The sequence below is a fragment of the Talaromyces marneffei genome, chromosome 3 (assembly GCF_009556855.1).
Source record: "Talaromyces marneffei chromosome 3, complete sequence".
Taxonomy (NCBI): domain Eukaryota; kingdom Fungi; phylum Ascomycota; class Eurotiomycetes; order Eurotiales; family Trichocomaceae; genus Talaromyces; species Talaromyces marneffei.
Window position 1 is genome coordinate 1,159,384 of NC_072350.1, and position 18,958 is coordinate 1,178,341.

The 18,958-nt window shown below is 46.4% G+C and overlaps 8 protein-coding genes across 8 annotated transcripts; 4 read left to right on the forward strand and 4 right to left on the reverse strand.

The window, feature by feature from the left end:
- Positions 1–126: 126 nt before the first annotated feature.
- Positions 127–1,485, forward strand: EYB26_004162 (uncharacterized protein; the record flags this gene model as incomplete). The annotated part of the gene is made up of 4 exons (XM_054263456.1): positions 127–157; positions 208–462; positions 515–1,408; positions 1,466–1,485. The coding sequence occupies 4 exons, from the start codon at positions 127–129 to the stop codon at positions 1,483–1,485; spliced, it is 1,200 nt and encodes a 399-aa protein (XP_054119431.1).
- A 425-nt stretch (positions 1,486–1,910) lies between these two features.
- On the reverse strand, positions 1,911–3,628 carry EYB26_004163 (uncharacterized protein; the record flags this gene model as incomplete). Its single annotated transcript, XM_054263457.1, has 7 exons — positions 1,911–2,294; positions 2,359–2,543; positions 2,611–2,919; positions 2,978–3,067; positions 3,123–3,263; positions 3,326–3,458; positions 3,551–3,628. The coding sequence occupies 7 exons, from the start codon at positions 3,626–3,628 to the stop codon at positions 1,911–1,913; spliced, it is 1,320 nt and encodes a 439-aa protein (XP_054119432.1).
- A 1,842-nt stretch (positions 3,629–5,470) lies between these two features.
- On the forward strand, positions 5,471–6,540 carry EYB26_004164 (uncharacterized protein; the record flags this gene model as incomplete). Its single annotated transcript, XM_054263458.1, has 5 exons — positions 5,471–5,550; positions 5,608–5,612; positions 5,681–6,061; positions 6,121–6,373; positions 6,429–6,540. The coding sequence occupies 5 exons, from the start codon at positions 5,471–5,473 to the stop codon at positions 6,538–6,540; spliced, it is 831 nt and encodes a 276-aa protein (XP_054119433.1).
- Positions 6,541–7,978: 1,438 nt separating this feature from the next.
- On the forward strand, positions 7,979–9,108 carry EYB26_004165 (uncharacterized protein; the record flags this gene model as incomplete). The annotated part of the gene is made up of 3 exons (XM_054263459.1): positions 7,979–8,514; positions 8,573–8,903; positions 8,968–9,108. 3 exons carry the CDS (start codon positions 7,979–7,981, stop codon positions 9,106–9,108), a joined length of 1,008 nt encoding a protein of 335 aa, XP_054119434.1.
- Positions 9,109–10,494: 1,386 nt separating this feature from the next.
- On the forward strand, positions 10,495–13,005 carry EYB26_004166 (uncharacterized protein; the record flags this gene model as incomplete). Its single annotated transcript, XM_054263460.1, has 2 exons — positions 10,495–12,183; positions 12,238–13,005. 2 exons carry the CDS (start codon positions 10,495–10,497, stop codon positions 13,003–13,005), a joined length of 2,457 nt encoding a protein of 818 aa, XP_054119435.1.
- Positions 13,006–13,645: 640 nt separating this feature from the next.
- EYB26_004167 (uncharacterized protein) lies at positions 13,646–15,406 on the reverse strand (the record flags this gene model as incomplete). The annotated part of the gene is made up of 1 exon (XM_054263461.1): positions 13,646–15,406. One exon carries the CDS (start codon positions 15,404–15,406, stop codon positions 13,646–13,648), a length of 1,761 nt encoding a protein of 586 aa, XP_054119436.1.
- A 1,241-nt stretch (positions 15,407–16,647) lies between these two features.
- Positions 16,648–17,061, reverse strand: EYB26_004168 (uncharacterized protein; the record flags this gene model as incomplete). Its single annotated transcript, XM_054263462.1, has 1 exon — positions 16,648–17,061. The coding sequence occupies one exon, from the start codon at positions 17,059–17,061 to the stop codon at positions 16,648–16,650; it is 414 nt and encodes a 137-aa protein (XP_054119437.1).
- Positions 17,062–17,632: 571 nt separating this feature from the next.
- EYB26_004169 (uncharacterized protein) lies at positions 17,633–18,879 on the reverse strand (the record flags this gene model as incomplete). Its single annotated transcript, XM_054263463.1, has 3 exons — positions 17,633–17,971; positions 18,023–18,476; positions 18,533–18,879. The coding sequence occupies 3 exons, from the start codon at positions 18,877–18,879 to the stop codon at positions 17,633–17,635; spliced, it is 1,140 nt and encodes a 379-aa protein (XP_054119438.1).
- Positions 18,880–18,958: the final 79 nt, after the last annotated feature.

Sequence of the window (18,958 nt, forward strand, 5' to 3'; positions counted from 1 at the left end):
CATAAAATATCGGCATGCGCCACCGCAACTTGGCTCCAGATTCCAGTAAATCTACGACAACTCGTTGTTGTATCATTTTATTCCCTTCTCTACTATTCATATCTCCAAAAACGAATATAATACATTATGGCGGAAGGAATTGATCGTCGTGCAGATGGTGAGAAAACTCAGGATCTTCAATTGTTCTTGCTAACTAACTCTGTTTAGAGCGCATGGAGTTCACGACCTCGAAGGAGGTCACCGTGGCCCCGACTTTCGAGGACATGCATCTGAAGGAGAACCTTCTACGGGGTATCTATGCATATGGATATGAGTCGCCCTCGGCCGTCCAGTCTCGCGCCATCGTCCAAATTTGCAAGGGTCGCGACACAATTGCCCAGGCGCAATCTGGTACTGGTAAAACTGCAACATTCTCTATCAGTATCCTTCAAGTTATCGACACAGTGGTTCGCGAAACACAAGGTATGTCTCTTGATTTTTATGGCGCTATATTGTCAATGTTAATGAAACTTAGCTCTCGTTTTGTCTCCTACTCGCGAACTTGCAACCCAGATTCAGTCCGTCGTTATGGCTCTCGGCGATTATATGAACGTTCAATGCCACGCATGCATTGGTGGTACAAATGTTGGTGAAGACATCAGGAAACTTGAGTATGGTCAACACGTGGTCTCCGGTACCCCGGGACGTGTTGCAGATATGATTCGACGACGCCATCTCCGAACTCGCAATATCAAGATGTTGGTTCTCGACGAAGCAGATGAGTTGTTGAACAGAGGATTCCGTGAACAGATCTACGATGTCTACCGATACCTACCTCCCGCCACCCAGGTTGTTGTTGTTTCTGCCACCCTTCCATACGACGTGCTTGATATGACCACGAAGTTCATGACCGATCCTGTGCGCATTCTCGTCAAGCGTGACGAGTTGACTCTTGAAGGCTTGAAGCAGTACTTCATCGCCGTTGAGAAGGAGGAATGGAAATTCGATACCTTATGCGATCTTTATGATACTTTGACCATTACCCAAGCCGTCATTTTCTGCAACACTCGACGCAAGGTCGACTGGCTTACCGACAAGATGCGTGAGGCCAACTTCACGGTTTCAAGCATGCACGGAGAAATGCCACAAAAGGAACGAGACAGTATTATGCAGGATTTCCGACAAGGCAACTCTCGTGTCCTCATTTCCACCGATGTTTGGGCTCGTGGTATCGATGTCCAGCAGGTCTCCTTGGTTATCAACTACGATCTCCCCAGCAACCGTGAAAACTATATCCACAGAATCGGTCGAAGTGGTCGATTCGGTAGGAAGGGTGTTGCTATCAACTTTGTCACCAGTGACGACGTTCGTATTCTTCGTGACATCGAACTTTACTACTCTACCCAGATTGATGAGATGCCTATGAATGGTAAGCTTTCCTTCTCATATTTTGGATTTTATGGATGTCTGACTTCACACCCTACAGTTGCCGATCTATTGTCATAAATCAGTGAAGATGCATGATTCATTGAACGTTCTCCCTTATGATTAAAAAAACCCATCGCTGAACGAGGCTTCTCGCCCCAACTTCCCTCGGACGACGAGTTATTAGGGTACCGGGTACTGGTTATTGTTATGCGTGGAGGAAAGGGGAAAAGTCCCAATAGTGAGTATTCACAAATTAATAATTGGACACGATGTTCAGTGGGCTAACAGGCTTTCATCTTTTCCGAGAGCAGTGTACTACCAGATTGCTACAAGAAACATAGCCAAATGAATTAAAAAATTATACCCTTGGAAATGAATAGTCACTGGTTCGCATTGAGTTTCCAGAGATGAAGAAATTGCGACGAACATGGTTCTTGTCTTTTAATATTGCAAATCCAGATTTCGGGAACTCTTCACGTCCTAATATAAGCAAAATTGACAACCTAACAAGGACCTGTCACCTTAAGCACCGCAGAGTCATGCGGTTCCAACTGCACAGTATACTCCTTGTGGATACAACCCAAATCTTCTCCCGTCCAAATATCCTGAACCCTATAATTATTGCCGTGCTTTCTCAGTTGCGAAATCTCACTCCACCTAGCAGTTCTGTTAACAGTGATGTGTTCGGAGTTGAATAGTAGTACCAGGCTCCAGCCATAAGAGGTTGCGCCAAACCAGTACTCGGGCGGGTGTTCCGGGTTGTATGTGCCGTTGCTGTATCCAGCTTTGTATGGGAGCGCTGGTTTCCCGAATATGGGATCTTGGTTGAAGGCGATGAGGTCTTGGTTTTTGAGGATACTGAGGTGTGTTCTTGGGAGGGTTGACACCTATGATCTTGACGTTAGCAAATTTTGGGCTGTAAAGGCAGCAAAGAAATGATAAAAGACGTACGTCCGTTCCAATGATCAGGGGAGATTTCATGATTGCCCATAAACCAAAATGGGAACGATTCTCCTCAATTGTCAGGAATCCGTTTCCATTTTCTAGCATGTCAGGGTCATTATGGCCCCAGAAGTCAACAGTTGACAGCGCATGAGCATTCAAGTTGGCGATAGAAGTTATTTTAAACCATCCAGCTATTCCAAACATCATTCCGGATTAGTTTTCGTCAATGCAGACTTTGGGGAGAACTTCAAGACATACCATTAATATCACCACTCACACGCCACGAACTACCAGTAGCATTGCCCCAGGATGTAACATCAGCATTTCCCCATTCACACAGCGAATAGAGAATAACGCTTTTATTCTGCACAGCGATCAGAGCATCTCTCATTAGATTGAACCGCTTCGTGGTGTTGGAGGTACTCCAGTCGTAGCCTTCAGGAGCTTGGTTCTTGAGGTAAGGACAAGTGCCGTTAGGGTTTACGAAGGGGAATATGCTGTCGGGAACACAGAAGTTGTACTGGTCCTTCCATTCGGGGGGGTAGTTGCAATTGTCGTATTTGAGATCTATAACAGACGATTAGTCAAGTTGATCTATGCGATCTGTGATGAACAGCAGACGTACAGTCAACACCCCATTCAGCAAAGGTCTCAGCATCGATTTCCTCGTACCCGAGACTGGCTGGATAGCCAGCGCATGTCTTAAGCCCAGCGCCTAATTATATGGAATCAACATAAGTCATTAAGAACCTCATGGGATATTTACTTACTACTATATATACCGAGCTTCAAACCGAGAGCATGAACTTTCTCAGCGATACCACTGATCCCACTCGGGAAAGTATCAGGATTCGGGAGAAGGCGCTTCGTGACAGGATCACGGCCGGATTTATTGGACCAGCAATCGTCAACTAGTAATCCGTCATAGTTAATTGGCCGCTCAATTCAATTTCGTTTCTAATTTACCACTCACTGTTGACATATTCATAGCCCAAGGCCTGTAGACCGGTTATATTGAGTTGAGTAGCAGCTGCCAAGATCTTGTCCTCATCGACATCACAACCATAAGCATTCCATGAGTTCCAGCCTAGGGCTGGCAATCTTCCCTATACTTGGGGGTCAGCTAGTATCACACGGATTTTGTAAACACTAGATAGACCGTTTTTTGGCGTGTCACTGATGAGGAATGTAAACATACCACACCATGAGGAAGTATCAACGCGTTTGCATTATTCAGAATCAACAGCAAGGCTGCTGCAGTTATACGGCCTAACATTGTAAGTTTCGGTCTAGTTTCAAACAGTCGCAAGTATTCCTTTGACTCAATTACTTAGGTATGGAGTACAGTAGTAGTATATACTCCACCAGCCAACATTGAAGGGTTTGACCGGTATATATTTATACATGGCTATAGGCAGGTGGGGAATTTCGTTCGGTATTTATATTAATACCCCTTCTCAACACTGCATCAGCCCGGAAATATATTCTCCGTATCTCAACTATTGTTGATCGTCTCTACGTACTAGCACTTCTTGCCACTTGGTACGACATAGGCTGAGGCCACACCGTCTAATTCGCGGGGTTAGCTGCAGATCCCTTGCTTATATTTGGAGAGACTTTGAATCGAGATTTATCCGAGATCCTAGAAGTTAGGCTACAAGTTGAATATGATCGATGCATGTTGCAGAAATCGTTAGGATCTCGCGATGATCCATTGGATCGTGGGTTATTACTGAGCTGGGGAAATGTAACTCTGTACCGGTAGTATGCTTAGATTTTTGCACGAATTAACCGATTGAAATCGGTTAAGTTTCGTGGCGAATAGATGGAAAACATAGATCTAATTATTGCCATATTTAGGGCACGGGCAAATACTATGCAGTAATAGTAATGTGAGGCTACGACCGGCAATCCCAGGATCCCTGAACAGTGACGTCATCACTCTACTCCTGCTGAACGTATTATGCATACATAGTATTCCGGAGTGTGTACCACAAATAGCCACGACAACGGATCTCTTGGCCAATGGATGGCCGAAAGTAGATGTGCCCAGGTGGCAGGACGCCGATGGGCAATAGAAATATTGTACACGGCATAGATGGCGAACATGCGTGCGCCGGCATGCTGCGTTCTTCAATAGGAGACGAGCAGGACGACGTCAAAGACGGCGAACCAGACCGGGACAGTGAGGAGGCCGGTGTTGTTGTAGCCGAGGGATTTTACGATGGACCATTGGAAGAAACATCTGGTTGAGGATCGTCGGCAAGTTGTGTTCAAGGCAATACCAAGCGCACCGTTGATATTGCAAGGACACCAGCTACGGTGAGACCACTGAACCTCTAGATGATCAGTCAGATAAACCCGTAGGTATATCAAAGAGAAACATACATCTTGGCCAGAGCGCAACACGCGGGCCGCATATAGAATACCGATGCGATGCGAAGCTCGTCAGGTCTAAGAAGTCATACCGGTAAGGAAAATGCATCCCCTGGTTTATATCAGCTCAGAAATACATCAATACAAATCCATGGTAATGAATGCAGATCAATATTCAAGAGCAATTTCTCGGTGACTTTCTTTTGTCACACATTCTCCCTTGACGCTAATCATGTATACGACCTTGGAAGAAGAGTTAGGGCTAATGGCAGTTGGTGCCTGAGGCAACAGAGCACGACATTGCGAACGCCCTATTTAGAAAACTACAACGTTATTCCTTGCTATCTGGAAGGTGTGTGAAGGTGATGGTGGGAGAAGAGTATCCTCGCTAGCAAGCAAGTATATATCCTTCTCCCAACTGCGCTAACCACCGTACATACTGGAACACGACTGAAGCAGAGGTATGGTATGAAGGTTGGTTACCCCAATCTGTACCAAATGTTAGAAAATAATCACGTGATTTCGGACGTCACATAACCCTATACAAACCATTACCAAGAAGCTCCACTAAGGGGATCTCCTTTTTGGTAAAGTGGTAATTTTTGTCCGATACCAAATAGGTAATCCGTAGTGCTTTCCACCACCACGTCGATGTGACTGTCCGAATAAATAAAAGTGAGAGGTATATTGTTCAATGAATAAACTAGGCGATATCTAGGTGTAAAATGACTTGAAAGAACAGATGCAGGTACAGTTGCCATATGACATCATCCCGACGATATACCTTCATACAACGTCCAAGTCTCGACGTCGCTTGTCCAGGTACCGGGTACCCTAGGTATATATTTGATAGGTATCTAGGTTTGATTCTCTCGGTAGACAGGGTGTGTACTACGATGTTTCGTCGAGTTTTCCATATTCTTCGCCAGCCTTCTTTGACGGGATCTCACAGACTTACTTCACGACCACCGGTATCTGTCCATCTCAGGACATTCAAATCTCCAATTACATGCTACGCCTCACTTACAAACCGCTAAGGACCACTCACCCGGAGGACAAGCCAACGAGATGCGCGACGACGCAAGGGACAACCCAGTTTCCAGCTCAAATTCGCACCTAGATACCTCTTTCGCCGAAGATCCATCGAACCGCCACATACACGAGGATGACTCATGGAAGTACCGTGCACCGTATCAGAGCCAGAAAGACGATGAATTCAGCCCCGTGAAGTGGGAGGCCAAGTGCCATTGCGGGAATGTGCAATACCAAATCAAGCAGGAGCGTCCGTTGGCAGCGAAGTATTGCCATTGTCGAGCCTGTCAGGTTCTTCACGGTATACTCCCTTCCTTCCTTGCAACGACTGAATTGTTTAAATGCTGATATACCTGACAGCTGCACCGTTTCAATGGTGCGCCGTATTCCGTAAAACCGACATTCGATTCAAACAAGGTACCGACTCACTAATGTTCTACTCCTCCCACGAAAAGAGTAAGAAATATCAATTGCCAACAAAGGTGTACTGCTCGAATTGTAATTCGCCCATCATGGATGAAGGAAGGAATATGTGTTTGATTTTCCCCGAGTTGATTGATTTGGGTCAGACGGAGGAGGAGCATTTGATTCGAAGGAAGGTTTTTGAGATTGAGTATGCCTTCCATTTATTTGTTTACTTGAAGGAGATTAGGGCTGACTGGTTGAAGCTGCCATATATTCTATAGCAGAAGACTCGTTGAAGTGCATGACGACAAACCGAAATGGTCCGAGCTGGATAAGCTGAGTGATCTGCTGAATGATGATGGGCATAAGATATGATTTGCCCTGGCTAGAAGTATTATATGTCCATATAGAGACTATATTGGTGGAGTTATACACGAACTCTGCTACATGTTTTTTGCATCCTTGTAGATAAGCGATGCATGATACCATTGTTGCATTTACATTTTGCCCGCCAGGTATATAATCGGGAATGCTAAGTCATTCATCCATCACAGATTCCATATGTTAGTATCTGAATGATCTAGATGGGTGCTGATCGATCGCATCCTGTACTGAGGGATGGACCATGTACATGGATTGTATATGCCTCACATGTCACCTCAAGATGTAACTTGTCTCTCTACCACATTCTTTATCAGGTAATAGAACCTCTTAGCTACTGCGCGCTTGGCCGGTAACCTCAATAATGACCAATTTGTAAAATCGAAATATAGATATGGAATCGTAGTTATAGATTGGCAAATTCGCACTCGGAATGATAACAATAATCCGAATGATGCAGATCAGAAGGATTACGGGACCCCTCTCTTTATTTTTGCTTTTTTTCTCAAAGACTAAGAAAGTGCAGATCATCTGCAGCCTAGCCATGAGAACGTAACCCGAGGCATGGCCTAGTCGCCTGACCCTATTACTCAGATTAGCGTTTTCACCTGATTCCAAGGTTTGAATGCACGGCAAGTAAGAAGATATACTTAATCACGCATAGTCAGCAGTGAACATATAAATTTACAATCAATCATCGAAAACCTACAGAGGGCATTCCGTGTATCTGCAGTGTCATTGGCGGCATTTCCGTGGTGGAGGGTAAGAAGCCCTAACTAGGATCGCATGTAACATCACTAAATCGTCAAAATCCTAGCATTTTCTACATTGGTGCTTGCCAAGACAAATGAAAAGTGACCTACAAACAAAAGAATAATCAGATTGAGCCCTTAGAATCCAATCACCCGGTTTGGTGATACACGTGTGCCCCTCTTCTTTTTAATAGAGATCTTACTATCATCATTACAAACGGGGATCTGATTAGCTTTGATTGTTCCATGGAGAACCTCCCGGCTGCTCAGTGGAGCGCACAATATAACTAAGTTAGCTGATCTGACCAGTCTGCTAGCTCGCCTGATATCGTTTGTCTATCAGTACACATCGATCGCTGGAGCCGATGGTAGTTATCGTCAAATTCTCGCAACAAAGGCGCGATTTTTTGCTTCGGGGGGGTGGAGTGAAGTTGAAGCGATTCCGAGGCTTTCTGAATCCTCGATCCCTCATTTTTTATATTGCTCAGACGGAACTTTGGTGGTGCTTTGGGGGTTTGTAATGAGTCGGAGAAATTTCTGAATACAAATTTGTATTCATCTGATTTTTGCGTTTATCTAACGCGCACCCAGGGTTCACGCGCAGCATGAGGTCGCGGGCTTGGCGGCACGGGTATGTACTACGTGCTACATAGCATGGGTGACGGGCGTTGGACTACAAAATGGGCTGGTTTCCTTCTCCATCCGGCCTGTTTGATGATTCTCGAGTTTCGCGTATTCTGCAATCGGTACTACTACTCACCTGGGTTGAATTCACGATGGTCGTCCTTCGGTCTACCGTGATAGCCACCTTGGCTTCGACTGCTTTGGCCGTCACCTCCATCAGCAACGATGAGATGATCAGCTATTTGAACAACGGCGCTGTCGATCTCGCCTATAATTATGCGCCCATGTGGTTCTTTGGGCAGGCATTGAACCAGCCACCTTGCTACCCGGTTTGGGCTTTTGGTGGTAATGTCTCAACGCCTGATATTTATGATGCGGCACACCACACTCCTCCGGCACCTCAATGCGAATATCCAGATATGGGATGCGGTTGCCGCCAGCCTGATGTACCCATTGGAAATCCTGGACCGGCATTCCCAATTTATTATACTTTCGAACAGTGCAATGCGACTGAAGTGCGTGTCGTCTATAACTTATTCTATCAGAAGGATGGCGCCGAAGTGGTGGATGTCATTGACACTGGCCATGATTAGTGAGAAAACCCCCGGCTGTCGATGCTTTACTTGAGCTGACAAATGCTCGCATTGTAGCGACTGGGAACGAGTGATCATTATTCACTCCAAGAACACAGCCAGCAACACCTGGGCTCCTAGTCGAGCATTACTTTCTGCTCATAGTGGATACCATGACCTGGCCTGGGGCGACATTCAGAACACCCTAACCACAGCTGAAGTCAACGCCGGCGATGCAATCAACCCCAACGGTGTCAAAGACAATGATCATCCCAAAGTGTACGTGTCGTGGTCCAAGCATGCCAATTTTGACACCCGTAACACCGGATGGAACGATCCTATTAGTCAGTCTACCGATAATGCGTTCCGAAGTGAGGACTGGTGGCATTTCGTTGATGCACAATATTATGTACGGATCAATCATTGCGTCTCCCTCCCTAAGCTGTCATGCTAATGTTCACACCCTCGGGTAGATCCGCTCAGATGATTCCACCGCCGCAGGCCAAGCCCTAGGATCAGTGGATTGGGGTAGTGCTAGTAGCAACCCTCCATCAGTTCAAGCCACTCTTTGTACCCAACAAGCCTTGATAGCTGCAGCTGCGAAGAACAGCTAGGTACTATCCGAGAGCGCTCGAATGATCGGAGATGGCCTTGTATATAGAATATTGGTGGAACAAATGCCTCAATTATAAACTTTCGGCTCAAAGTAGGACTAAGCCATGTCGGGACTGGAAGCTCATGATGAATCGTAGGATCTCTGAGGACCAAGCACCTGCATATTCATGGCATGCATTAGTCGTTTGTATCATTCCAAGTGCAGATCCAAAGCATATGAGTTCGTGCGACGCTTTGATCGTGGCATGAGATGGCCATCTTTCCGTATGTTTCCGTGCTTCGTAACCTGGATCTTGGCGGGAGTACAGTGATCATTGTTATCTAGCGCGAGGAGTCTCAGATCTCTAGTTTTCTAGCAATCTGGCCGATTGTGTAACGTCCAAGCCCTAGAGTCAGCCACACTTTTGAATTCGAGCCGGTCGGTACGATGCAACGATGGCCAGAACCGGAATGACCTGATATGAAGTCCATAGCGCTGTATACTGTAGTTCTATTGTTTCGGGATCATGGAGCCTTGGCCACGCGAGATTGATTGACGTGGCTGTGCATTGCGTATGCAATATGGAGATTGTGCGATGCCGAGACGTGTGCATTGACACCGACACGGTAGGACCTAGGATAGCGAGAGATGGATCGGCGTCTACGTGAGCATGAAACTAGCTTTCGATAGCGTAGCTGAAAAACGCCGGTCACACTAACAGAACATGATTGTGCAGAGCACTCCGTAAACAGATGAGATAGGGACGTTCGGAGATTGCTTTTGTTTCGTGAAGCTGAACAAAGGTGAAACAGCATAAGTGACGGAAGCTGCTGTGGCTCTGGACCCGCGTCAAGTGACTTACTTGGTTAAGTTAACTTTACTAGTTATTCGGGCTAGACTCCCTGACTAAGAGGCTAGGCACTAGTGGCCCGCACGCACGTGCCACTAGTGCCACAACATCGCCTCGTTCTTTCTTTTTTGATCTTCATCACTTCATCTGCTCCTATTCTCATTGCTTTTTCTTTGTCTACGATATACATATCATATCTGTCCTGAGAATTCTTCTCTTCTCTCCTCTCCTCTCCTTCTTGACAGACCACTCGCCCACAAACTCACTCGATTCGACTCTCACACCTGCCTATGTCTCCGGCACCCGTACTCGCATTTTCCGTACCCCTTCAACAGTCAACATGAGATCTTCTTCGGTCCAATTGAAATCGAAGCACGAAATCGCTGCTTTTGAGGAATAACACTAACTACAGAAACTCTTGACCTTGCCGCCGGAGTTTGACATCTATTTGGGAACCGATTCCTAGGCAGAAAGCATTATCTGCAGAATCGAGAGACTTCGACCTCGCTAAAACAAATTCACAATTCGAGCTCTCAATCGACCTCCTCAATTAAAATGGAGATTCGCCACGTGAAACGTACTGCTGGTTTCGGTGCTTCGGTGCTTAAACATCTCCGGACAATTGCCGGAGTAATTCTCGCAAATGTCACCTTCTTACACGCAAAGATACCCTACCTTCGGGAAATCAAATACAACTTCATCACCTTTCATTATGTATATCTCACAACATGGGCTATCATTGGGTCTATCGTACTATATGCTGGCGGCACCATCCCATACATTGATTCTTTGTTTTTCGCTTCCGGTGCTGCAACACAAAGTGGGCTGAATACCATTGACCTGAATCTGTTACCGACTTACGCCCAGATTTTTCTCTATATCATAGCCATGTGGACCAACCCGATCGTCATTCATACTTTTGTCGTTTTCGTCCGCCTATACTGGTTTGAGAAGCGGTTTCAGCATATCGTCAAAGACGCCCGTGCCCTACGTCGTACAAGGACTAGGACATTTACGACAGGGAGGGGGCAGCAGGATGTTGACCGAGAGGAGCAGGGTGTCCGTGGACAGTCAATTGTTGTTCTCCGGAATGAGCAGGGTGAGGCTCGCGATGGGGTTCAGGATGGACTCAAAACGGAAACAGACGCTAATTCCGAGACCGGGACATCCAATTCAACCTCTAATGACCGCCGGGCACCCGAGGAATCTCCTCAATTGACCCCACCGTCTCCCCTGACCGATACTGAGGGCCTGCGCCTTCCCACTCAGCGGAGTCCAGAGCATCACATTGCCTTCTTGGAGCATCAACGAACGGACAAAGGCACTTTGCGCATTCCGAGCCCTCGAGAGTATGACCGTGGTGGCGTCCCCCAGGCTTTGGATGAAGCTGTTGAGGATAGTCCTACGAGTCCCAAGTCGCCACCAGCAGAGGATGAGCGACAACGTCAAGAAAGTGGAAATGAACTGGGCAACCATATTACCATTAATGAACCTGATATCGAACGCTTCAGAGCACGAACCGGCACCGGCAATTTTCCTCGCGTGAGTTCACAACGCACGACATTCCGCGATGAAGGTGACAACGAACCTACCAGAGTCCGAACCCGACGAGGTACTTTCAACGGGATATTCAGGTCAATGACTCAGGAACAAGACAGGGACACCCTACCATATTTGAGCTGGAATGCTACAGTCGGTAGGAACTCTGCTTTTGTTGCTCTTACTGAGGAGCAGCGCGAGGAACTCGGTGGCATTGAATACCGAGCTCTCAAAACACTGGCTCTTGTGCTGGTAGGATATTTCGTCGGCTTTCACGTTTTTGGAGTCATTTCTCTTGTTCCATGGATTCTTACCAGTAAGACATACGGGTCTGTGGTGACTGGTGATGGCCAAGGACGTGCTTGGTGGGGTGTCTTCACATCTCAGTCGGCCTTCAACGATCTCGGCTTCACTTTGACTCCAGATTCTATGAACTCGTTCAATGAAGCTGTATGGCCACTCCTTGTCATGAGTTTCCTTATTGTTATTGGTAATACTGGTTTCCCTTGCATGTTGCGTCTGGTCATTTGGATTGTATGGAAATTCACAAGAGCTGGCAGCGCTCTATGGGAGGAACTCCGTTTTCTGTTAGATCATCCTCGTCGATGTTTCACCTTGCTATTTCCTCGAAACGCTACATGGTGGCTTTTTGCTATTTTGGTCGTATTGAACGGTGTGGACTTGATTTTCTTCATTATACTTGATGTGAGTCTTCGATCGTTTATATACCCTGGACTCCTTGACTAACGGTAAGCGCAGCTTAATGATGCAACAATCACCGCTATTCCCCCCGGTTATCGTGTGTTGGATGGCCTCTTCCAAGCATTCTCGACGCGAACTGCTGGATTTGGTGTTGTCAATATCTCCGCATTGCATCCGGCCATTCAAGTGTCCTACATGATTATGATGTACATCTCTGTCTTCCCCATTGCCATTTCCATGCGACGAACCAATGTGTACGAAGAGAGAAGTCTCGGCATATACGGCACGACTGAAGAGGAAGACGAAGACGTGAAAGAGCCCAGCTATATTGGAGCCCATTTACGCCGGCAACTGAGTTTCGATCTGTGGTATATCTTTTTGGGACTATTTATCATTGCTATTGTCGAAGCCGATCGCTTAGAGAGTGGCGCCGATAACTATGCATTCTCTCTATTCGCCGTTCTCTTTGAAATCGTCTCGGCTTACGGAACAGTCGGCTTGTCTCTTGGATATCCAAACACGAACGCGTCCTTTTCTGCACAATTTAGAGTGATTTCAAAATTGATCATCATCGCTATGCAGATTCGTGGTCGACACCGTGGTTTGCCGTATGCGCTCGATCGAGCCATCCTTCTCCCTTCCGAATCTCTACAAGAGAAGGAACAGGACGATGCAGAGCGACGTCTGCGCCGTCGGGAGTCCAATGTCAGCAACATGACAGGAGCTAATGGGCAGTCGTCAGGCATATATCATACTAGCACGTATGATTCTCTAGGAAGTAGGACTAGACCTAGAACTAGACGGTCGGTGGACGTGCGTGATTGAGCATCTGTTCGCTTATTTATTTATTTATTTTTTTTAGATTTTTTTGTTTGGATTTAGAGCGGAAGGGTATGAATACACTTGTCGAATTTTCTGGTTTTATATTAATTATTATATGAATATATTCAATCATTGAATTACTATCTCACAAGCCAGTCTCGATGAGTTATTAGATCACATATCTTGGATTCAGTACAAAGTTATTCCGTGACACCGGCAAAGCATTCCAAAGTGACACGGACGGTATAAGTCGCTCATTCTCTCATAGAGGTGCCAGGGTGAATTTAATATAATGTTGAAAATCATTTGGCTCTACCGTAATGTTTATGGTTGAATTTCAACTACTTAATTTATCTCAATAATCACTTGTCGGAATATCAATCCCATGATTCGGCGCTCCTGTACACCGTGTGCAGGACCTACGCGTACGTACGGAACGGGATTACTATTATCCCTAGCGCGTACGCGCCAACCTCCTATATAATTAGCTAGGCACCCCATCCCCCTACGTTTCTGGGGGATAGTCATTATAATATATACGAATTCGTGCTTATAAGTAGGCTCACCCCCGTAGGGTCGTTGGATTGCCCTTACTACCGTCTATGCTTCGTGATACGGACCGTAGTTAAACCAACATCACTAGTTAAGCCACACCCAAGAACGAATAGACGGCATCTGAGACACCCTTGGCATCCTCAAACAAATGCCAGTGCGCAACATCATTTAGAATCTTAACTTCAGATGATTTTATTTTCTGTCCATAGGCAGAACATATTGCTGGAGGGCTAACAGCATCTTCCGTGCCAGTGAGAATCAGGGTCCTGCATGTTGCAGGTAATTGAGCTACATCTACAGTCTCTCCGGCAGATCTCGCCAATGCCATGAAAGCCTTGGCATATCCCTCCGGATCTTGACCGAGTAGTGACAGACGTGCTGCAGTCACTGCGATGGGATTGCTTGCCTTTGTTTTGGAAGAAAGGCCTGCGTTGACTATGACATCGACCACTGCCAGCATACCTTTACTGCGGACGGTTTCTGCTAGCGCAAAGCTTCCGGTACTGTCAGCCTGAGGCAGCGGAGATGGAGGGGGTCCCATGAGAACCAGGGATGAGACCAAGCTCGTATTTTCCAGCGCAAACTTCAAGGCTACCAAACAACCCATTGAGTGAGCAATGACCGCGGTTGGTTTGGATTCCGGGCAAGCATGTTTGTACACCTCTCGAATATCTGAGGCGAGCGACTCTACAGTGAGATTACTCAAGGCAGATGTTGGGGACAAACCATGTCCTTCAAGGTCAATGAGATGGAGGCCATGTGTAGCTTGAAGCTTTTCGTAGAGAGGAGAAAAATACGTTGATGATCCGCCGAGTCCATGTATAAAGATAACTTGAGGACCATCTTTCTGGCCCTTGAATTGATAAAAGAGTTCTTTGCTACCGATCTTTACGAGGCCGTTGTGGCCTCGTGTTTTCAGGTTGGAAACAGGAATAGAGGACTGCGCATTTACACGGTCAACGGTGAGATTGGTTGCATCCGGGGAAGCAATGCGATTTGTCAGGGTACCCAAACCGGTGACAGAAACTTTGACTTCATCTCCAGCCTTGAGGAATTTCATGGGTCGAAAGCCGAATCCGACTCCGTAAGGTGTACCAGTAGCTATTGTGTCACCTGGTTGTAGTGTTTGGGCCTGCGACAAGCATGCAATGAGATGTGGAACACTGAATATCAGCTGATCGATTGTTGCATCCTGTCTCTTCTCCCCGTTGACAAATGTCTGTACCTGAAGGTTGGCTGGTAGATGCTCCTTGGGCACTGCGATAGGTCCAATGGGACAGTATGTATCTGGCGACTTGCCGATGAAGAACTGCTTATGGTCTCGCTGTCGTTCGCGAGCAGTAAAGTCATTTATAATAGTATAGCCCCAGACATAGTCCATCGCCTCGGACTCCGAGATCTTATGTCCTGCTTTCCCAATGATGACCCCAATTTCACCCTCGTAGTCTGGCGTCTCAGTGAACCCGGGATGAAGTAGGACGGGTTCGCCATGTGCCACGATTGATGTTGCACGTTTGGTGAAAATCACTGGCAGCGTTGGCTGATCGTTCTTGTCAGAAGCATCAAAGCCGGATGAGTTGAACTCTTTGGCGTGCTCGACATAGTTCTTGCCAACTGCCAGAACGTCCCTGCCGGAGATGGGAGGAAGTAACTTAGCATCAGATATAGGAATAGTGCTTTCTGGCGATGCAACAATGTTACTTTCGCCAGCTTCAATGACTTCGTATAAGCTTGAGAGACGGGTACCCGACACAAATGACAGAGGCTGGATTTGCTCGGTATTGAAGTCGAGATAACCAATGCGATGGTCCCCGGAGGGGTCAATATAGGCACAGTAGTTGAAAGGCATCTTGGCTTGGAGACGGTGTATGTACAGATCTGATGATGAGCTATACTACACACTGATCACTAAGCAATTAGTACGTAATGTGCATGCTCATCCTTTTCTCCGACAAATCAAGTATTTTCCACATTAATCGTTGTGGAAATGCTCAAGGCGATGTTTCCGATGGACGATGCATTAATGGCATTCATTTAGTATTTACCCCACAGACGGAGAAAGACGGAGAATGCGCCGCTCTGCCCTAACCCTATACTGCCATGTCTCTCCTTTTACTAGCGATCTACGTCCCTGCTATATACCTAGGCAATGTTCTGTTTTGTCATAATACGGGAGGAAGGGGTGGGCATCGCTGACGGAAAGCTTGAAGTCTGGCACTAACTTGGAACAGGGTACTGAAGCATTGTCTCTGATGCATTCATTCAATTTGCCTTCTACATTCATTCATCAAACTCGCAACTGGTTCGTGATATTCTTTTCGAAACACTCTTTTCCAAAACTTCACGTTAGAATTATCTTTTACGTCCCTTAACAACTTGAAAGACCATAAATAAATCAAAATGCTCAGCTGCATTATCGTCTCAGCTCTCATCGCAGCTCCCCTCGTGGCTGGCCACGGAAAAGAGACAGTTCAGTAAATTTTGCCTAAAATTCTTACGAAAATGTACAGATTACTTGGCCAACTGGATCTCGTCCCGATACCTATTGATCAGAAATATGTAGAATAATCTAATTGAAGCCGTTCAGTGCACAGGTAGCTAACCCTATTGAAGGTAAAATTTCCTATTACGGTACGTTTGTCTCTTTTAGGAAATTTCTCGATGACCCGTCTACTCGTACATAATTTGATTTATTCACTTGATTGAGTGTTAAAAAACTTGAGACAAGCATTTGAGATGTTATATCAACGTCTGATTGTTCATTTTCAAAGAGTTATCAGACATATTTCTCCAAAAACGAGCGATGCATGTCTCCCACCATATTTACAAAAGCAGGCAGCAAGACATTATGCAAGATCCACTGAACTAGAAGGCTAATCCAGTGGATCAATCTATCAATGTAAAAATGCAAAACAAAAGAATGAACGGAAACAGAAAGCAAATGTATCATCTTCGCATCTCCCAACTCCTCCACACAATCCGCTATCATCCCCTCGAAATCACTCCTCTCATCAAACTCAACTCGACGCGCCATGCTAAAAATCACCTCAAATACGTCCCCTCAAACCCCATCTTCATCAAATCCACCGTTCAAACCAAATTATTCCGATCATAGGCCGAATCCCTCGAATAACTCGTCCCGGTATTAGGATTGGAGTACTCCTTATGCACGCGAGTTGTATTATCCAATCCAGACGTATCCCGATCTACATCGCGATGATAGTATCGTCCAGACTCGTCCATCTGCTCGCGGTGATGGCGGCGGGTGCTGGCATCCGCATCATAATCGATGTGCTGGTCATAGGCGCCAGTGGTTGGGTCGTAAGTAGTGCGGTTTGCGCCGCCGCCGGTGGTGTCGCCGTACGTGCTGTAGCTGGTGCCCCCGTAGTCACCAGCGGCGGTGGTTGTGCCGTAGCGACCGGTGGTGCCGTAAGTGTTGGTGCCGTAGGTATTGGTACCGTAGGGGTCGGTGGCGTAGCTACTGCCATAGGTGTTGCTAGTCATCTTGCTAATTGTTTTGGTTGAGTGGATCTTAACAAGATCACTTTTTTTTGCAAATTGTTTGTTTTGGTTGTTTTTTTTTGACTTTTGGAAGCCTTGATTGTTTTCTTGAGTTTGTATGATTCCGAGTTGGGTTTGGGCTGGACTCTTTGCTATCTTTATAGACATTTTTGCGTCGCCCAGACTCGCCTTATGATAGAGTTTGACATCATGATTGCCCCTAATACTACAGATACCATATGGTGGCATGAACAAGTGACTTCTGGCTTGATCATGGATTCGATAATAATGGCAAATAAGCATAGTCCTGACTTGAATTATTCGGTGTTCGAGATAACGTGTCCGCCACCACCTCTGAATAATCTATTAGGCAAAGTGAAAGATGAAATCAAACCAAGCGTCATCTCACAAATAGTGGTGGCGCTTGGCAAACAAAAATATCATAGCAAAACATTCTATAGCCCTTGAGTTGCCCTTGTAAGAATAATCCTATCTCATTATGTCATTACTTCCAATTCTCTCATATCAACGATAAATGATGCAAGTAAGAGAAAAGAAAAGAAAGGGTCAATCATCAGGAAGACTGATAGACCTTGAAACTCTTGAATTCCCAGTACGCCTCTGTGAACGCGCTGGGATTCGCCGCCACGTATGCGGTGCAATTACTCGGACACTGAGCTTCGTCAACGTAGTACTTGTTCGCGGCAGCCAATGATCCGCACAGATCAATGTTGGCAATGATACTCTGATTTCGGAAGTGAGACGAAATGCTGCAGTCAGTTGATGGGAAGTCCGCTGTTGCCTCACCCCAGGTGGATGGGTCAGGGCTGCCGTTGGTGATGTCGGCCGGGATGGAGTTGCGAGGCCACCACCAGATACGGATACCAGCATCGCGAAGTTCGGTTGCATAGACCTTGACAAGTATTAGTATTGCAGCTCTCCAAAAACTCGTGAGGATACTCACTCCGCCGCCATTTTTGTTGAATTCCGGGCCATAGGAAGCAGTAGTACCCGACACGCCGCAGCCTTCGTTCGAGTTTGTGCCGTTGTAGCAATTTGTCGACGTCACTTTACCCGTTTCCTTGCGCTTCACACTCATACTGCAGCTGTCTGTTGTATGCAAAGTCATACTGTTCCCCCATGTACCATTGTTGGTAGCTTCGATGATATCAATCTCGCCATTGGTAGGCCAATTGCTTGAATCCGAAAGCCACAAAGCAGGCCATGTGCCGCAACCATACGGTGTGTGGAGGATGTCAAAGATGAACAGGCCGTCATTGTATGTATTGTTGGATTGGATGCGAATGGAGTTGCGCCCTCCGATGGTGTTGAGGTAACTGGTATCAACTTTGATGAAGGCGGATTCATTCGTCGCATACGTGAGATTGGACCAGACTGCGTTTGCTCGTTGGAGGTATCTAATACAATCAACCTTCTGTCCGGCAGCGAGACAAAAAGAGAGAGGAGAATTTACACAACGAAACCCCCCGTCGGATCCGCATCAGACCAATACCAAAAATTATCAAAAAAGTTCTCTCCCTCATACGTATCCTTCAACGAATAACTCAATGCCGAATAGTTTGGGTACCGATTCGCTCTCACGCCCTCGTATGCGCCGACAATGACCGCAATTAGAATCACCACCACACCACCAGCGGCAAACAGCTTTGTGCGGGTTCTCCATCCTCGAGGGTCGAATCTGGAGTATTGCGATATCCTAGCGGGCGATTGACTGTTTATAGCGGAGTTGAGGGCGATGTTGTCGGCGTATGGCGGGGTGTCTGATTTTGGGTATTGCGTCTGTCGCCCTTGATATGCCATTCTGACGGTCCTCAAACCCTATGGAGGGAGGGTTCGGGTGTATTCAATATCAGATAGATATAATTCCACGTGATATTAT